The sequence below is a fragment of the Falco rusticolus genome, chromosome 6, assembly GCF_015220075.1.
Source record: "Falco rusticolus isolate bFalRus1 chromosome 6, bFalRus1.pri, whole genome shotgun sequence".
Taxonomy (NCBI): Eukaryota; Metazoa; Chordata; class Aves; order Falconiformes; family Falconidae; genus Falco; species Falco rusticolus.
Genome location: NC_051192.1, coordinates 74213493 through 74234221, shown reverse-complemented (window position 1 = coordinate 74234221; position 20729 = coordinate 74213493). Strand labels below are relative to the sequence as shown.

Genomic DNA, 20729 nt, shown 5'->3' with positions numbered 1-20729 from the left:
AATCTCAGACCTAAAAGAAACAAAACTACTATGAAGATTAAATTACGTCTTAAAGGAGGTGGGTGTGATGCTGTGAATAAGAATTAATTTACATTTGCAGGAGAGTGTGGTGACAGTTGCACAGATCTTTTTTCAAAATTACTTCAGCCCACATTCTGGGAGTATTTAATTCGGCATAAGAAATGAATCATTCTGCTGCAGAGTTTTGTATGGGTTACTAGTATGAACCTGAAACTTGTTTTTAAGCTGCTAAATATTTTATAACATAGGGTTTCCTTCCACAGAATCACAGAGAGGTTGAGGTTGGAAGGGACCTCCAGAGGTCATCTGGTCCAATCCCCATGCTCAAACAGGGCCACCTAGAGCCAGTTGCCCAGGACCATGTCCAGATGGCCTTTGAATATCTCCAAGGATCTCTGGGTACCCTGTGCCAGTGCTCGGTCATCCTCACAGGAAAAAAAAATAAAATTGCGTATTCAGATTGAATTTCATATGTTTTAATTTGCATCCATTTCCTCTTGTCCTGTCAGTGGGCACTACTGAGAAGAGTCTGGTTCCCTCTTCTTCATTCCCTCCCTTCGGATATTTATGCACATTGGTAAGAGCTCCTTGTCTTTTCTTCTCTGGGCTGAACAGCTCCAACTCTCATAGCCTCACCTCATATGAAAGACGCTGTAGTCTTTAATGATCTTAGTGGCCCTAGGATGGACTCACTCAAGTGACTCCATAACTTTCTTGTACCTGGGAGCCCAGCATCAGATACAGTACTCCAGATGTGGCCTCACCAGTTCTAAGCAGACAAGAATAATCACCTCCCTTGACCTGCTGGCAATGCTCTTCCTAATGCAGCCCAAGATACCATTGCCCCAAGGGCACATCGCTGGCACCTGTCAGCTTGTTGTTCACCAGAACCTCAAGGTCCTTTTCTGCAAAGCTTCAGAAAACTGTTTTCAGGCTAGTGAGCCATCAGCATCTACTGGTGCCTGGGGTTATTCCTCCCCAGGTGTAGGACATTTTAGTTCTTGTTTAATTTCGTGAGATTTCTCTTTTCCCATTTCTCCAGCATATAAAGATCCCTCTGAACAGTGCACAACCCTCTGGTGTATCAGCCACTCCTCCCAGTTTTGTTTCAACTGCAGAGTTGCCGAGGGAGTACTCTGTCCCATCATTCAGGTCATAAATAGAGATGCTGAACAATATCAAACCCAACACTGACCACTGGAGTACACCACCAGTGACTGGCCTCCAGCTGGACTTTGGGCCACTGATCACAACCCCTGGGCCCAGCCATGCAGACAGTTTTCAGTCCATCTCATTGCCATTTAATCTAACCTGTACTTTGTCAGCTTGTCTGTGTTATGGGACATTGTGTCAAAGACTTTATTAAGTTTGAGGTAACATCCACAGTTCTCCCCTAACCCAGCAAGCCATTCTTTTCATTGGAAGGCAATGACATTGGCCAAACATGATTTCCCCTTTGTAAGTCCATGCTGACAGCTCCCAGTCTTGTTCTTCATGTGTTAGGAAATGCTTTCCTGGGAATTTTTCTCCATCACCTTCCCAGGGACTGAGGTGAGGCTGAGAAGCCTGTAGTTCTCCAGATCTTTCTTCTTGCCCTTTTTGAAAACAGGAGTGACATGTCTCTTCCAGACTTCAGGAACCTCTTCCAGTTGCCATGACCACTCAAGGATGTTTGAGAATGGCCTCACGATGCCATTAGCCAGTTCCCTCATGGGAACCCAGCACTCATGGGTGCAGCCTTCCAGGCCCCATGGACTTATGTATCTCTAGTTTGTTTAAGTGCTCCCTAACCTGGCTCTTCTCCACTGAGGGAGAGTCTTCCTTGTTCCAGAATTTTCATGTGGTCTCAGGAGCCTGGGTTTCCTAAAGACAGATGAGACACCTATTCATGCTATAGAATATGGTTTACATGCTGCTGTCAGTATTTCCCTAACCTCACATGTGAGTGAGCAGTTCCCTCTCCAGCAGAGATTTGCGGGACATGTCAAGAACTGGGAACCGCAGTAGTGTGGACAGTTGGGTGGTGCATAGGTCCTCAGAGCATCAAGAAGGAATATGATGGGAAAGACTTCTGTGTCCTTCTGCTCTATATCATTTTTGTGATCTGTGCAAATTCTGTTTTCCAATTCTTCAAACATGTGGCCCTGATGGGGAAAAAAGGATTAGTAGGAGTTAGGAAGAAACAAGTGTTTATCCAATAGCAGAAAACAAAATTATAGTTAAATAACACTTGGTTCTAGTAAAGTAAGGAAAAGGAAAGATCCTCTTGTCCAAGACCTAGCAAATTCAGGAAAACTTAGCCACAAAACTTTTGTGAATTTGATTCAGGATAGATTCTTGTTCCTCTGCTGAAATTCTCTGATGCTGGACCTCTTACAAATTAAGAACCAGAACATCCAGTAGGATGGGATACTGAAAAAAAGTAATAAAGGAGAAAGAATGAAAGTGAGTTTTGCTAGTGCACTGCTGGAGCAACGTGAATGATTTGCTGGATGGAAGCTCTGAAATGAAGAGTTTTCTCCAAACTGTGAATTATGTTTAGGGGAATAGACAATTCAGAATTACAAGAAGCAAAGAGACCCATAGGATACAGAAGAGATATTCTAATAAGTCATGCTTGAGTCTTTAAGCAGTCCCTGAGCTCCCCTCAGATGTTTTGGTTTAAAAAAAACAAGGCAAGAAAGGCAACATATTCAAATACTGTGTCAGCTGTATAAAACTGAGCTGGTGGTACTCTGCATTGCATTTGGGAGCACGTGCAGCCTTTTCCTTCATTACGGATTTGTAAAGTGGGTGCTGGGAAATGGCCCTAAAGTAATGAAGGAAAGATTGCTTTACCAATAAGACAAAACCTGGAGAAATTTAAAGTGCTCCAGTGCAACTGGAAGTGTTTAAAAACCTACTGGACAGGTTTCTATTGTGTAGTTCTGATTTCTTTATATCTACATTTATGCTTAGATGTTTAACAAGAAATATATATACAAATACTTTCCAGGACACTTAATCTCTGCCTATCTGAAATAAACCCAAATGAAGGCAATCAATAAGGTGAAATTGCCACTTAAAAGAAGAAGACCTGGTGCACTCCCCAGACAGTTGCAGAAGTGTGGCGCTTGTAAGGATCTGCTTATATTAAAGCTTGTTTAGAGGTTTCCCAGTATTGAAAGAAACTATGGGATAGGCTCAGTAAGAGACGAAAACTGATTTATTGGTCAGCAATATGTAATGTAGTTCAAAAGCTTCTTCTAACAGCTCTCTCAGCCTACTCTTGCTTCAAAACTCTTTTCATAAGGATATAGATGATAGTCCTTACCAGTCTGGAGTCAGTGTATACTTAAAGATTTACATACATGGTTTAATGGTGGACTTGGCAGACCTGGATTAATGGATGGACTCATTAATTAATTAATTAATGGAGTTTATCTCAAAGGTCTTCACCAACCTAAATGATTCTATGATAAGACCACAAATGATGTTCAAGGGGAACAGTTTATTACAGCATAGTTCAGAGTCTCCAGAGAAAAGGCAGAAACATGTGAAAGTAAATAAATTAATTACAGGTTTGCTTTTGGTTTGCTTCTGGGTTTTGTACAGAAGAAAGTGTAGGATTGAGATGGGCTTGCTTTGGCGGTTCTTGAGATTGAGGAATCCTGTGGCACAGCTTGCCAAATATTTCAAAATAAAAATAAATTCACAGTCACCCGGCTGGCATGCACATGGTGATGGTGATTGTCTGGAGAGCATTTCAGGGTTGTTAGTTGCAAGCTCTTCCTTTAACAGAGACAAGGAAGTGAATGCTCAAAGGAAAGAGTACATGCAAGAAAAGGAATCTGATTCCTGTCTTCTCATTTTCATCATGTTCAGAAAATAAAGCTAATGGTTTATCTGCTGATGAATGGGCCCACAGGAGCAGACTAGAGAGCAGTTAGAATTTTCCAGTTTGCATACCCTGAAATCACAAAGTTGAATGATGAAAAAAATTAGGGTTTTAACAGCAGCGTCATGTATCATAATTCTCAGAATACCTCAGTGAGGCTCTGGGATGTTAGCAGAAAAGCCTGGATTTGAAAATTTCTGGTTAAGACAGAAATTTTCAACCCAAGTTAATGATATGAGGTTTTATGAATCCAGGGCAGTCACAAGACTTTCACCCAATTCCCTTAGCCTGAGCAGTGCTGAGTGTAAATAACAGTGCCGGATAGTCAGACCTGTCTGGGAGAGAGCTGGGACGGAAAATGTAATCCCATAAACCCAGCACTGGAAGGCTTAAATTCAATAAAATAATCTACCTTCGCTGCTAAGTAGGATTAGTTGCAGCCACCAGAAGCTGGGAGTACTCAGCACCTTGAGGTGTGATGAAGTTGTATGTGTTTGCTTTGGTTTGCTGTGCTGAATTTAAATGCATAAGACTTTGATACCTAGTACCTCTCCAGATTTGGGATTAAAATGTATGGCAGACATTGACAATTTAATTAAATGAAATATATTTCAGTTTTAATTAAATACATTTCAGTTAAAATAATTGATCATTTGAATTATGAAAAAAGAAATAAACTAGTCTCAGTTCAGTTAATTCCATTTAGCACTCTTTCCTTCAACAAAACAATAGGGATGAGTTACTGTTATTTCTTTACTTGTCCACTCATATTTTCTATGATGAGACAAATTATTGTATTGAAAGATGAGGTATTAGTTGTCCTAAACTTGACCACATTTAATTAAAAGGTAGGACATTTTAGTTGAATTGAATGGAAAAGAAGGAAGAATGTCTAGCATGGATTTCCATGCTTCAAAAATCCGTAATGCGGAACTGGGTTAATTATGAGTAAATAAAGGCTTGAAACCAATGAGTTCACAATCACTTGTATTCATTTCCAAATATTTATGCTGTAATTCTGTATAATTTTTTTAGTTGGAAAGCATGCAATGTAAGGTAATGGCTGTTTATTCCATTGATGTTAAGATAGCTCACCAGAGGTTTTCTAGCAACATAGAAGACAGGTGAGAAACCAATAGTCAGTGCATCATTCAGCTAATAATTTTGTGCTTCACAGCTGAGGTTTGTTAGCAGTAGCTATTATTTTTAGATCAAAATGAAGTTATATTTTTAGTTATATGGCTAAAGGCCTTGTATCTCCCCAGCTTGCCACCTGCCTCAGCTTTTATCGCAGAAAAGCACTGAAATCAATGGGATCTTTTTTCTTAGTCAAGAATATGTGGTTGATTTTGAGCCCCAGTCATGATTCTAGAGCAAAATTTGGGGTGGGATTTGAGGCCATCGGGAGTTGTCCTGACAGCCAGCAAGGCTCTGGGTGCCTGCTTGGATGGGTTTGCAGGGTTTGTATGTAAGGTAACTGTCCTGAAGTCCTGAACACGGGTGGAATCAGTGGCTGTCACACATGGGCTCTGAACAGGGGTATCACATCTGTGCTGAATGGGAAATCTTCTTGGCAAATTCCACTTACGTGGCACTTGGCTAACAGCTGGTGGGATCCTCTTTCCAGCTGGAATTAGTGAGTCCAGTTTTAAGGTGGCACTTAGCTCAGCAAGGTACTTCAGTTCGTATGAGTCATGTTCGCTCATATGTTAAAACACCTCCTCAATCTGACCTTGTCTTTCTAGGATCAAAAAAAAAATAAAATAAAGACAGACTGAAGGATTAGTTCTAATATAAAAGAGTGATTAACATTTGGCTTGGAAAAAGTCCTATGAGCATTCCTTTCACCTAATTCTCATGTGTGCATTATCTGCTATAATGTAAGAAAAATAAAGCAATATTCCAGCTCTGTGAATAATAAAAAAAGGAACTTAATAATTCCTGTGTTGTGAATTTCTGCCTCATAGCAGAAAATTACATTCAATAAAGGGTTTTGTTGATAAAGGGCCAGATTGATAGCTTCATAGAGACCTAGACATTTCGATAGGATTCTGTGATGGGCATTCATAATAAGCAGGGAGGACAACCAAATATGCACTCATATACTATTATTTCAGTATCATGAAAAATTAAATGTAAAAAAATGTTTGCAATTATGCATTGCAGTAGTTAAGAAACTAGGTAGAGTCATTCTTTTAAAATACTTTGATACTTGTAAAATACTTTGATATGTCTATAACAGTATAATAATGTGAAATAGAAAGAAACTGAACATGTGTTTTCCAAGCCCATTTTACCTTCTTCCCCTCTTCCCCTTTGTGTGCCATGTATAATTCTTTTGCTTGGAAATGATGAAAAAATTTTGAATGATAGTTTTTTCTTTTATTACAGGAAATATGTTCAGATGTTAGTAACTTGGAGTTTAATATTCAATTATAAGTTTATCATCATGAAACTCTTTAAAAGTTTAGTTCAAATTCTATCGTGTTGCATTTCTATAAAAATAAAACAGTTTATACAAAAATACACTGGTGGGCTTGTGAGCCAAAAAGCAAGTTGAAGAAGTTAAATGCTACTGAATTTAGTATTATCTAGGGAATATGATAGCTAAGTCTGACTTCTTTTATCCCATTTGCATCTCTCCAGTATACCTAAAATTTTCCTTTTGAGAATACAGTTTGCTCCTGTGTCCAATGCATATCATCAATATTGCTTGATGCAGGAATATGCCTAATTTGGAGCACTTAAGTGTATGCAGAAGCTGGGATGCAATGCAAAACCTCATATACTAAATGGACTATCTTGCATTAATAATAATTAATATTAATAAATATATGTGTTTAAAGGCTGCTTTTCCAGTGCTAGGTGCTATTTGGATTTTTTTACTTGTATGTTTTCTGGCATCATTCCACATGACAGCCTACATCTGTCCCTCTGCCACACTGCTTGGGTTAATAGTTGTGCTTATCTGGATCCTCAGTTACTTCTGTTCACATGTTCTCAGTGAGAGTGTCCTTCAGCTGCACACTTTATTTCACTTTTCCCCTTGAGACTAGGTTGTTTGTATTTGATCTAAAGCCTGTCTTGTGCAGCCACCCACGGAGGGATGGATTAGATGCGCTGGCTATGAAGCAACATAAGAAGGTAAAAGATTTTAAGAGACAGAACTTTTTGCTACCTGGTAATAAGAAGGAATTAGATGATAAATTAAAATTAAAATTAAAAAAAAGTTATGGTAATTGTGGTAAAGTACCTGGAAGCTTCTTTACTACATGCTGCAGAGCAGAAAAGGAGACATTGTAAATACCAATGCCGTATCTCATGGTGGATAATCTTATTTACAAGTTCTTATGTAATAAATATATATATATTCAAATTAAATAACAAATATAGAAGTGATAGCATTTTTTATATATTACATTGTTGATCTTGGAACTGACAATATTTCACATGTATCTTGCTGCATTAATTATAGCACTTGCTCAGTTTTATACACTTCGTTCCTAATCTTTCAGGCACCATGTATGTTAAAAAGAGTGGAAAGATACTTGGGAATGAGTATAGCTGTACTTGGCACATGGTCTAAGCTTTTCTTTGTAAATTATTTCCTACCTCCTGTTACTGCTTGTCATTTCCTTCATCATCTTTCTTTTTGTCTCAAGTCTCATTCTGAAAAGACAAAACCTACATCTTATACCTGATGCATACCTGCCTAATGGAATTATTAAATCAGATATTTTTAAAACTTACATACTTGAGAAAGTACTTTTTGCTAATTTATTGAGCTCGTTGTTTATTTTGTTTTTCCAATTGCATGATTTCAACTTTTCTTTATTTGATATGTTTCTTCTCTTTTTCTTTAATTGTTTTTATTTGTTTAATTATTTCTGTATTTCAGCTCTTTCTCACATGAAGTTTTACATAAACTTCAGAAAGATGAGCCTAAATTATTTTCATTTTTTTGGTTTCTGTGGCAGTTTAAATGGTGACCCCGAGATTCAATAGCAGCAGCTTGTCACTGTCTTTTCCTCATGCTTATTGTATTTAGTGTGGAGAAGGGGACTCCTTGAATACCTACTTGATCCCCTTTGATTGTCCTCTGTATAATTACACAGGCTATACATAAATCTCTCAATACTGAAACTAATTTAAATTATAGTGGTTCAAACCAAGCAGATTTAAAATATCTTTGATTCCAGCAGTGAAAATTGCTCATGTATTTTTACGGTGCTATTACAGACCATCTTCCCAGCATGTTTTAGTTTTGTTTTTTTTTCCTTAGTATGCAAAAATTCTTGGCTCTAGGGAGGATGAGCTATGCTGTTTAGTTTGGGTTAGTCAGATTTCTGTGTAGGAGGAGGGCACAAGAAATACGGATTCTGTGTTTCCTACCTTGACCTCTGACTAGTAGAATGCTGAGGCACTGCTGCCTCTCCAAAGCCAAGCCCTGATGGCAGCTTGAGGTTTCTGGAAGGAGTTTCCATGCCTGCTGCTATGACTGATGAAGGAAAGCCTTCATCCTTTTGCTTGCTGTCAGTCTACCTTTGCCCCAGTTTGTGCCACCAGTTTCGTCGCCGCCAAGCATCTGTACCAGGCAGCGATGCTGCTGGTGCTGGTGCCGGTGCAGTGCCATCAGGAGAGGAGACAGTGCTGCTCTGGTCAGAGCATCACCAGTATGGCTGGTCTTTATTGTAAGCCTACAAAAACCTACCTAGACACAGGCTATGGCTAAAGTGGGTGATCAGAGAGAGATTCAGGATTCCTGAAGGGATCCACACACAGAATCTAGATCAGAACCGAGATCAGACTGGAAAAATCCTTATTCTGGAAAAACGGAGGACCAAATACACAGGCCATGCTACTATCCCCGCAGCTCCTCTGCTGAGACACAGTGCTGCTGTGATGAATCACCCTTCTGCCAGCTCCTGCTCCCAGGGTGTCACAGCTGGGTCTGTGGTGACTGAATTTAAGATATTCTCTATCTCCTGACTTAGAATCTATTATTAATAGATTATTAATAGATTTCTGTATATGTTAGTAGCATTATTAAGAACATTTCTGCTCTGCATTTGTAATAGACTTAGTGCTTGCCAGGACAGTCCTGATTCCAAGGACAGCTCATGTTATCTTAACCCTGTATTACAATCAGTCAAAACAAACAAACAAAAAAAAACAAACAAAAAAAACTCCAACAAACCCAGAACTAACTAATGTTGCTATAAAAACCAGTTCCTGTGTCATGTATCAAGTTCAGTCCCAATATACTACGTGTGATCAACTAGATTATCATCTAATGGGATTTTTTAAAGTTCTAAAATTATCCAGAAGCCATGAAAGAAAGGGCACTCAACAAACCAGTAGTAAGGCATTTTCTTGCCCAGACTTCTCATCCTTCATTGCTCTTTCCAGTCTCTTCAGGTTGAGCGTGCCACATGGGACCAGGAGAGTGTAGCTGTAGCCAGGCTGGATGAGACAGGCACACTACACAAGAGTAAACTTGTCTGATTTTTGCTGGCTGCTGTTGCCATCTCTGTCATCCTTGACAAGAGGGCTGCAAACCTACAGCAGTGGCTTAGCAGGAGGCAATACATGTCCCACCTGGCAAAGCTAGGGGAAATAAAGCTGCATAGGTACTCTGTATAGCTTGTTACTTTTGTTGGTTTCAGTGTAGACTATAGTAGACAGTTATTCTAGCCTTAAGAGCAGTTAGTGTTCACATTAGTAGTGCAGCTCAAACAAACAGCTGGGGAACAGCAGTGGCAGTCCTGCTCCTCTCCCGGCCTCCTTTGAAGCAACTGGGTTTTCCTGGAGGAAGACAAACCATATTACACCCCTTCCTTCCTAGGAGACAGTGTAAACATCCAGCGCAAATCCATAATGATTCCTTTAAGAGCACGTGGCTACACCACCCTTCCTGCAGCCTGCTATATGCCCTCTGTTCATATTACCAGTCCCCTTATATACTCCCTTCAAACGACAGCTGTAAATAAGCACAAGTCTCTGGCAGCCAGGATTAACTCAGAATTAAATTCAGGGATAGGGAGCTGTCAGCTAACTGACTTCTGTGGCATCCTAGCTGTCATTTGAATGAATTACAGACCACAGTATCCATTTTTGGGGGATCCCATGAGCAAGAAGGGTAAAACAAACTGGGGCAAGTGGCTGAAATGTAATACAGGTTTCTGCAATTTTTTCAAACATTATGCACCCATCTTCAAAGTGGTTGTGTGGCTAACAGCATTTCCATGTAAACTGGGATAATCTGTTGAGAGCTGTCTTTGGTATGGAAAAAAAATCAATTATACAATTAGATGAGGTTTATTTTGCTCTGTTCTAGCAAAGACTAAAATATCTGGGTCGAAGTTTCATAGCAGTTGCCTATGAACAATTTACACTCGATTGGCAGCTTCTCTTCAGATGCTGAGGAGCAAGACGTCCCCCCTCCCTTCCATGCTGCTTGTAGCGTGTGGTGCCCCATGCTGATGATGCCAGGCAGATTTAATTGTGCATGCTCAAAGAGAAAAATGACATCCACGCTTGGGTTAGTGCTCTCTGTGGCAAGCTGACAAATCCCCCAGCTGTCAACTAACCTCAAAGGCAAGTGTACGTGGCTCCAGCTTATGTCTGCTTGCATTTTGCCCATAGGCACTTACAAGCTGAAACACATACTGGCTGCAACACATTCACACTGCTATTGAGAGAAATGTATGGTCTATTTTATGTGTTTCAATCTCTAAGGGTGACCCACACAATTAAAGTTTATTTTTCAGACAGGCTATGAGCAGGTAAAGGCAGCAATTTTTTGCATATGTGGCAAGTGAAAGAGCATAATGTTTATAGCTATGGATCTGGCTAAGTTGCTGATTGCTTAGAGACAATTGTTTCTTACTTGGACTCAGATGGATTATATTTATATTTTTATGTATTTATTGGGGTTACTGACTGCCAGAGAACTGCAGGCACACAAAATGGCCTTACGTAAGTGCCAATATATATGGGCAAATGCAAAGAGGCATGTGTTGCTAATGCAATATTGAAGTCACGAAGAGGACTCCTGGCAGAAACATTGTCACTGGTGGTGCACTGCAGGCTGTCCATCTAAACCTATCATTACCTGGCACCTATGCTCCAGTGAAATAATCAGACCAATCTGCGAATGGGCAAAAAGCCATCTTAGCAGATGGCTTTGACTGTAGGTAACCAGGAAACGATGCATATATATATATTAAACTGGGTTCAGAGAGCATGAGTCTTATCTAGAAGCATCAAAAAAACTGTCGGTTTTGAGCTCCTCCATATACTGTTGAGAACATATGCCATACCCATCAGACACCCACACAGAGTGGGCTAGAGCCAGCTCCCACTGTTCTGATGAACTTTGTAGGAGTTGCTTGGATGGGCATGGTCTCAGCTACAGATTAATCTCATGTTTTGCAATGAAATTTGAATTTGTATTAGAGACAAAGAATGAGGTTTGAGGAAGCAGTTGCATCCACCTAATTTGCATGCCCAGCTGAGGCACTGTCTCACCCAAATCGTAGGTGCAGGAGAGGGCTATCCAGCCTACCGGGCACAATTGTCTAAGTTTCCTAAGTAGACAGTGACAGAGAGAGGCTTTGGGTATGTGCAGGGAAAAGTCCAGTATGTTTACAGTTTTGATGCACTGGAGTCTTAGAACAGGATCTTAGAATGTAAAGAAATAATGGGAAATGCCAAATGTTTTTATCGACTCATGATTTAGTTCACCAAGCCCTTCTGGTACTAAGCAGCCAGTGCTGCTCTTCTTTTTTGTAACAGTCTGATATTAAATCATTCGGCTAGAAAGTGGGAATTCCTGGGTTCTTGGCCTCTTCACTATAATAAGCTGCAGATTCTGACCCCATGAGTCCAGATGAGTGGTTCTCACCGTGCTTTGAGCTGAATCATAGCACAGCTCACTGTCATGAGGCCACAGAGAACACAAAGCAGCAGCAGCAGCTCCAGGAACTCCTTACTACCAGTTATTTTCAGAGGCTTAGTGCTCCCCATATACACATGGGATCATGTGGAAAATGTCTCTTTTAGCGTCTAAAATTAGTATGCGTCTAAAAACAAACCAACAAACAAAAAAAGGCCATATTCACATCACCTAGCTCCACCTAAAATTCACTGGGTCTTCTGTGTCCTATTGGCTGGCTATGGGTTTTCTGAAGCATGATCTCAATGGAAATTTTAGGCTAATTGGAATTTAAGCTGCCTGAAAATAGCCCCAAGGCAGCAATATCAGGATTTAGGGGAGCTACTCTAGCTTCAGTAAATCTGTGCGAATACACGCAGCCCTGGAGCTCTTTTACTGATGCTGGGAGCTGGGCAGAATGCAGAGGTGCCACAGGAGTCCACATCCATCTCCTGTTTCCTTTCTGCTACCCGAAAATGGAAAGAGGACTGCAGGATGGGGCGAGCATATGTCTGTGAATGTGGTACTCTCTGTTGGCAGCACAGAGCTTCAGGTACTACTGCATGCCTGAGAGAGAAGGTGTGTTTCATAGCTTAGGCAGTGCAGACTGAGATTTCCAGGACCATAGGACCTCTACATAGGCCAGCTAGAAATTTGAGTTACTGATGCCTTGGAACCTTTGGGAAGCACTTTAGGAGTTACAGAGAAAATAACCGCAAGAAAAACATTTATTTTTGTGACTACTTTTTCACTCAGTTATAATCAAGGAATTTGATGACTTGAATACAAGTTGTTAATAAGTAGCTGTTTGCAGCACTAAGATAACTGTAAATCTGTTATAGTAGTAGCAACGCTATATGGAGGATAGTCAGCTCTTTGTGTGATACATGGCTAGCTTAACTGTGTAAAGAGTATGTGTACGCTATAAAATGACATATGTATAAGGCACCAGGTGAGCCCTATTCATACTTGAAAATTGTCAACACGAAGAACTGTGATTATCATTTTAGGTTTGACTCGCATAATTCTGCATTCTTAAAGTAGTTTGCGTTTAACCTAAATTACTCTCCTCTTAAGTGTGGAGTTAGAATGAAATTCAGCTGTCACAGATAAGAGTAATGATACTTATTAATAGTGCAAATCATTCATACACATAAACGTGCAAAGCACATCAGGACAGGAGATCACAGTCCTTAAGGGACTGATTTATCCTTGACTTCTATGAACCTTTGTTATGCTAATGATATTCCCAAAATCCATTGCGTCTGTCTGTGCCTTACACTTTGATTTCTTTATTAACTCTCCTCCCTTGTCGTTACACGTTCTTGTTAATTCAGATCAGGTTTTGCAGCTTGCGTCATACTTTGCTATTTTTACTGAAATGGTTTATTGAGTTCTCTAGCAGCTTATGTGCTTTCCCCTCTTTGCCGCACTGCTGCCAGAAGGGCCCCGGTGAGCTGCCACCAGTCCGGCTCTCATACTAACAGGTTTCCTTTGTTCCTAGAGCAGTCAAGGCCGCCAGCCTAATTAATCATTGCCAGCCCTCATTAATAAATATAATTTTATAATTTGGAGTAAACATGTTAATGTACTCTAGAATACCTAATGTTTTATCCAAATATGTCCATTTTTTTTTCCGCACTTACATAGACATTACATTTTATGGTTGCCCTGGATGCTACTGACTTTGTTAAGATTGTCAATCCTTGGCACTTCTAAAGCCAAGATGCATGTTTAGGTGAATAGTGATGGGCGTGGGTGATTAGCTCACCTACAGGTGTTGTTTCCAAACGGTGACCACCGTGATAGGAGTAGATGGCACCCTTAGTATCATCAGTAAATGGAAAAGCTGTTTATAGGTAATAATGCCTTTAAGGATATAAAATAGAGCAAAACATACAGGTTAATGCAGATTATCAGCTGTAAGAATAGCTATAAGACTATTAGAGAGGTGTAAGAAAACCTAAGAAGTACAGAACATTTCTCAGGAACTTATTTTAGTATGAGGAGTGAGGTGGTTTTTTTCTGAAATGCAATATACTTCTGCAGTGTGTAGCTACTTCGTTATACTTTCTTCAGCACAGGTATGTCTTGCAACATCTTAATACTCTCTCTTGGGACTATATATATATATGAAACATCAGCAGCATAATTTTGCTCATGTGCTAGGCTCTGAACTTGGCTACAATTAAATATTCATCAGTATAACTCAGTCTGTAGCTAAACTCATGCAGCAGTTATGAAAGATTAATTCAGTGTTATGTTTCTGTTTAATGAAAGAGTTGAATTGAGCGTTTCTATTGAAAATTTCAGATTTCAGGTTTAGAAATTGTGATCTTTATTATGCTTTTAAAAAGAAGCTTAAGATAAATACTCTATATAGAGTTATAATGATTTATTGAAGTCTTTCTCTTTCAGGATACCCATCCCATCATCTTAATTACAGTCTTCCGTGTACTTTGTTGTCTTTGCCTTGGCATTCCAAAATACACTGTACATTTTCCTTAACTGGACATGTAGTAAATAACCTGTAGAAAAACTAAGGGCATTGCATAACAGAATGGTGCAGATTTGCAGATCTGGCTGTATATAATAAATTTAATTTGGATATTCTGTTTCATTAATACTAATACTTTAAATGATATCTGTATCTGAGGAAGGAATAACAGCTTTGAGGCAATTTCTGGTAGAATTCATTTATACGGCAGTTTTCCAAAGGAGAGGGATTAAAGCAGCAACACAGAAAGTTTCAGTTTCTATCCCTTGCAGGTCCTTTCTTTTTTTCTTTTTTATTTTTTTTTCCCTTACATCTTTCTCTTACAAAATTTACTTGCATTATTAATGAAATTCAGTCCCAGCACTGATGTGGAATTTGAAGGGTAAACTCAATCAGCAAGTTTGAAGTCCTAATCCTTGTAAAGCCAGTGTGAGTAATAGAAGATGTTAAGCAAGGTACCGTGGATGGTGCCTGTTCAGCAATTGATGTAAATGTGACCTCATTGATTCTATCTGGTTTTTTCCCTCTGTGTTTTACAGAGCACATTGATGTAGGAAGATGTCTTTGGCTGATTGCCATTAATGTCAGAATGATAGAAAAATGTGCAAAAAGCTACAGGGATTGGTGTGAACTGAAAGCCATTGTCTGGTTTATTAGCAAATTAGGGTTTTGTTTTTATTTATGATTCTCCGGCAATTATCATGCACTATTTTGTGTAATTGGGGGTCTTTTCTGAATTTCATTAATAGATTTTACTCTGTCTGCACTCCCTAGAAATTTAAAAGGGGAATTGTGATGAGGCTTGCACTTTCTTAGAACACAACAGGATCAGCATCGTATCTTTAAAAAGATTCCCTGGACCTCCTCAGGATGCAGGAATGAGGAAGGCCCTGGTTTCGTCTCAGTGTTCACTTGGTCTTTAACTTGGCTAAAAAGAAGTGTCACTTGTAATTCATCCAAGACAGTCACCCCCCCAAGAAGCAGCAAGCCCTGTAGCATTTTCATAGCCTTGCATGACAGTCCATGGCAGTTGCCTGTGGAAGAATGGAAAGACTGAAGGGCTGAAATTCAATAATCCTTTCTGTTTTGAAACACTAATTAGCTGCTGCACAGTTGTGTTGCCAGCGAGCCGGCTACTGCAGTGGGCTTTTATTACCGTGATCAGCAGGCAAAGAACTGAATACAAAGGGAAGAAACCTAAAGAAAAAGGAACTTCTGACTGAGACAGAGGTTGCAAAAAAGTAAAAAGTGCCCAATACTATGTGTTTTGTATCAGTAAGAAAATGAAATTCATCTGATGCTGTTTATTGAGCCAGCAGAATCTTGCAGTGCTAGTCAATACCCAGAAATCTTAGAATGGGCCTATTTTATATCACTTAACAATTTTATATAGTAAACATAGCTTTGTTACTTAGGAGTCCTAAAGAGAGCCTTTCAGAAGTTGTTTAGTGGATATGCAGAATAACTGAAGGCTACATTCAGTGATGCTAGTTGTTACTGGGTTAAGCAATGCAATCCAATCCAATGACTCTGATGTAAATTTTGCATGCTAAGGGGCAATATAAGGTGGAATTTGTGTTTTAAGTGTGTAAAGGTAGCCAAGGATGTCTGGCAAAAATATAAAATCTTCATAAAAGGCATTTTTTTATATAATTTCAAGTTGTTAGAGATTGTTACCTTCTGTATGTGAAAGTCCATTTACATCTTGTATACAGCTATGTTCCTGGTGTCTGCTTTGTGTTTATGCCTTCGGTGCCTTCTCTGTTTTATTCTGTGTGTACATATACTTTATGGCCACCTTAACTACCCATATAAATTTGTTTGTCCACTTATTATAGGTAGCTGTCCACTGCCACTGTATGGGTTTGCAGCGTGCAGGTGATAATGCAAAGCAATTCATCCAGATACCATTCATGTAATTTCTGTTTGGGGTGGTTTGGCAGATCAGCCAAAACACAAACTTTCAGCAAGTTTCACCTTTTGCATTTCAGGATTATAATGATGAAATTCGCCAGGAGCAGCTGAGAGAACTGTCATATTTAAATGGTTCTGAGGATTCAGCACGTGGACGGGGCATTCGAGGAAGAGGGATCCGTGTGCCACCTGCAGCTCCTTCAAGGTGTGGTAACCTAAGATATTGTACTAATAGCTTTAGAAAGTGTAAACAATGATAAAGCAAACATAGTTGTTGTCTTTTTTAAAAAAAAGGAAATCACCTACACATCGTGGTCAGTAAACCAAAATATTTTTCTTCTGGTAACTTGTGTGGTCTGTGTTGTGCCAGGTTCTCAGATCTACAGTTCACAGGCTACAGTGGGTGGTGTACAAGTATCAAACTACAAATCAGAGCAGATTATTAATCCAGTGAAAGGATATTTCTAGGAAAGAATGTTGTTATGCCGACACAGAATTGTTTGGGTCAGTAGCATAAAATCATGGGGTCAATAAAATAGTATTGTCAGAGAAGGCTACGTAGTGTGGATGGGACTTTGCCAAATAATTACTTTTTTTTTTTAATTCATATTGTATCTATAATAGATATGTAGAATCAAATATTATTTGTTGCATGAGTTATCAGTTTTAGGCAAATTTGATTGCGTTGTCTAAAAACATTTGTGTATGAATGTTTCCTGAATTCTTCCAAGTATTTTTTCATATATGTGTAACAGATAACTTTGCTTGTTCTTAAGGCCAGTATATAATCTTAATATACTATATCAGAATCATTTTTCACTGTGAACCCTTAAGAAATCTGTTGCCTCGGGCATCTAAGTTACCTAGCTACTTCTAGGTGTCCATAGAGACCATTTCAGGATGGGTCCTAAGGAATCCATTGTTATTTTGGAGGAAATAGGATATGCAAGTACTTTATTTTATGCTGATGGTTGTTCTTTGGTAACTAAACTGGCTGATCTTGCCTATGACTTTTTTCTTTTTATTCCCCACCTGAAGGTGTCTATCATGTTTTCCTTCAGTTCCTCTTGAATGGAATTTTTTATCAGTAGTATGATGCACATACATAGGATTTTTTACACTGAGCATTTATGACCATCTTCCAGTCAAAGTCTTTCTGGGCTCAGAAACCAGTCTTCCTTACACCTAACATCTCCAAAGGGCTTGACTTAAAAATGATGTTCAGAACATCACTATGACAGACTGGCAGCTTTTAAATTAATTTCAAAGTATAATCAGTGGAGTGCTGGCCCCCAGTTCCTGCAATTTATTCCCTACTGATTGAGTCAGTTGCACAGATATAAGATCTTGTTTGCTTTTCCTATTTTACAATCAGAAATCCGAGGAGAATATTAAAAAAAATAAAACTGCAACGGAAGTATTTTAAGCTAAGTATTTATGCTAATAATTCATGCTAATAGCATAATTTTATTTATGGTGGGACAGTTGATACTTTTGAGGGAAGGGATGCTGCCTAGAGGAACCTTGGCAGGCTTGAGAAGTGGGCTTGTGTGAACCTCACAAAGTTCAACAAGGCCAAGTGCAAGGTCCTACACATGTGTAATCACCAGAGTCAGCACAGACTGGGGGGTGAGGGGATTGAGAGCAGCCCTGCAGAGCTGAACTTGAGGATATTGGTAGGGGAAAAGCTAGCCATGAGCTGACAGTATGTGCTCGCAGCCTGGAAAGCCAACCATATCTTGGGCTGCATCACGAGAAGCATAGCCAGCAGGTTGAGAGAGGTGACTCTCCCCCTCTACTCCACTCTGGTGTGTTCAGCTGTGTTCAGCTCTGAGGTCCTCAGTATGAGAAAGTTGTGGACCTGTTGGAGGGGGTCCAGAGGAGGGCCATAAAAATTGTCAGAGGGGTGGAACACCTTTCCTGTGAAGAAATGCTGAAAGAGTTGGAGTTGTTCAGCCTGGAGAAGAAAAAGCTCTGGGGACACCTCATTGCAGCCTTACCGTATATATAGGGGGCTTATAAGAAAGGCAAAGACTTTTTACCAAGACCATTGCCAGGACAAGGGGCAATGATTTTAAACTGAAAGAGGGTAGGTATGGTTTGATCATAAGGAAGAAATTGTTTTGATGAGGGTGGTGAGACACTGGAACAGGGTTCCCAAAAAAGTTGTGGATGCCCCATCATTGGCAGTGTTCAAGGTCAAGTTCGACCGGGCTTTGAGCAACTTGATCTAGTGAAACGTGTCCCTGCCCAAAGCAAGGGGTTTGGACTATAGGATCTCTGAAGGTCCCTTCCAACCCAAAGCATTCTGTGATCCTGTAATTCTAAAATTGGCTACTGAAATGTGTAGTAAAGTAGTGGACATCACAAGCTAACACTATGGGTTTGGTTGTCTCAGCAGGGAATGAGTCACAGCTCATACTGCTACAGTAGACCTGAGTTCCATTGACAGCTCTGGATCTGGGTGTCACGCATGGTTATACCCAGCACTCACAGTTCTCAGAAAGGGCAACACACTCAGGAGCATACTGCTCTGAAACAAAACTCTCAGATTGCTTCCCCTATATATCCCCTTTCTAATTTGTCATATGATGTAATTACAAGAACCTCTTCTCAACCGGTAACAGCTTTTCTGACTTACCAGTTAGTACAGCAAGGTGGAGGTAGCATAAATATAGGGGAGGATGCTAAACCTCTCTGTGCTTGTCTATATGTGCTGTTCTCTCTGCACAGTGGGGGAAAGCAGAATCCGATGCTATCGGCTTTGTGCTGAACTAAATCAGATGGGAAGAAAAGTTCTTCCTGTGCCTTTATACTCTTGCTCTACTTTGCCTTCCAGTTTTCTGCCGTCCTGCATTATCTTCTGCCAGTCGTATTCTCCTACCCACCAACAGACATGAGAATGAGAGTGATGACTGCTCTTGTGAAATAATCTGAGAGCAACAGAAAAAATCTTTCACTTTCTTCTCCCTCTAGAACTGCTCTGGAGTAACTCTGCATCTCTGTGAATTACAATGATCCAGAATTTCATTAGTACAAGCAACAAGAGGGTCAGGTATAAAAGGCATTGGATGGCTTAAAAATTGTGCTTTTCCATAATACGACTTCTGCCTGAGATCCTGTCTAGAAGTGCTTGACATTGTAGCTGCCAAAAACCCAGTTATGCAATACATTAAATAGTAGTAAAAATTTAAGAGCCTTTAAAATGAGGTAGCACTTGCATGTCCTTCCTTGCTGTACATGCTGAAGTGATCGTTCCTTTTGCTCCCCACAGGGGACGTGGGGGTGCGATTCCTCCGCCCCCACCTGGACGAGGTGCCCAAGCACCCAGAGGAGCGCCGGTGACCCGTGGAGCCCTCCCCGTCCCACCAGTGGCAAGGGGCGTTCCCACCCCTCGAGCAAGGGGCACCCCGGCTGTCCCAGGCTACAGACCACCCCCGCCACCTGCACACGAGGCCTATGAAGAATATGTAAGTAACCATGTGCATTGATGTCATATATGAGCCAAACTCTGGTGAACATCAAGTACCTCTGAGCTGGAAAACTCCAGGCCAATAATTCCTCCATCTCTACGGCTTACCCCTTGATGGTGAATTACAGTCTGGGTGATGCAGTGTGTCTGCAAACCTGCGTTTTGGGTGTTGTGGGCTTGTAGAACTATTCACAGCTTAGTTTTAGATAGGAGAAGGTAGTGCTGGGTAGCTCTCAGGGTGTCACAAAAGAACAATACAGGTATTCTACAGATTATATTATAAGTCACTTGTTACTGTAGGTTTGTTCTCAGTAAAAACAGGTTATACCCTCTGTGAGAAAGCAGGGGGGATTTGTTCTTCTGAATCCTTGTTATCACATATAAATATATATGTGTACATTTGTATTCAACATTGTGTTACAGATACATAACAAACAGAAATTTGGGTAGTTTTTATGAAAGCTGATACAATGATGCATATTTAGCAAGGAGCAGTACTAACTGTCACCTTTTTTTATGAGGTGTTAAAAATAATTGTGCTGTAAACATCAAAGCTTTCAAGTCATCCTCATTAATGTTCTCTCTGGGAACTATCACCATAACAACAGATATCCAAGTAGAGGAGAAAGTACTATCAAATATGATGTCTGACTTGTTCCAGCTGTGGCAAATCCAAAGGTAAAATGAACATCCCATCCATTCCGTAATCCTATCACTAGAACCATTGAGAAGATACACTATAACTGAGAAGACGCATTTTTATTCAACTAATGGTCTTCCTAGAAAAAAAAACCAAGGAAATTGAAACAGCAATTAATCTTTGTTGGTAAAGCTTTACTCAACCATCTGTATTTGTAGAGTAGAGATTAGGTGATGGCCACTTCAAATCAGGGACACACCTTGAGTTAATGCCAAGAGCCACAACTGAACAACAGATGCAAAAAAGGAGGGGGAAGAAAGTTCCTCTCTTTATTATTTACCTCTAACAAAGTTTCCATCTTTAAATGAGATA

The 20729-nt window shown here is 39.9% G+C and overlaps 1 protein-coding gene across 8 annotated transcripts in view; it reads left to right on the top strand.

Annotated features, from left to right (window-relative positions):
* KHDRBS2 (KH RNA binding domain containing, signal transduction associated 2) overlaps window positions 1–20729 on the top strand; it is a 392474-nt gene that overhangs the window by 228470 nt on the left and 143275 nt on the right. For all 8 annotated transcript variants that reach the window (XR_005105014.1, XR_005105012.1, XR_005105010.1 and 5 more), the window contains exons 5-6: window positions 16323–16450; window positions 19520–19715. Coding sequence is in view for 2 of the 8 variants with exons in the window: in XM_037392767.1 (XP_037248664.1) it covers window positions 16323–16450; window positions 19520–19715 (324 nt within the window). In the remaining 6 variants the exon portion in view is untranslated. The remainder of the gene's footprint in view (window positions 1–16322; window positions 16451–19519; window positions 19716–20729) is intronic.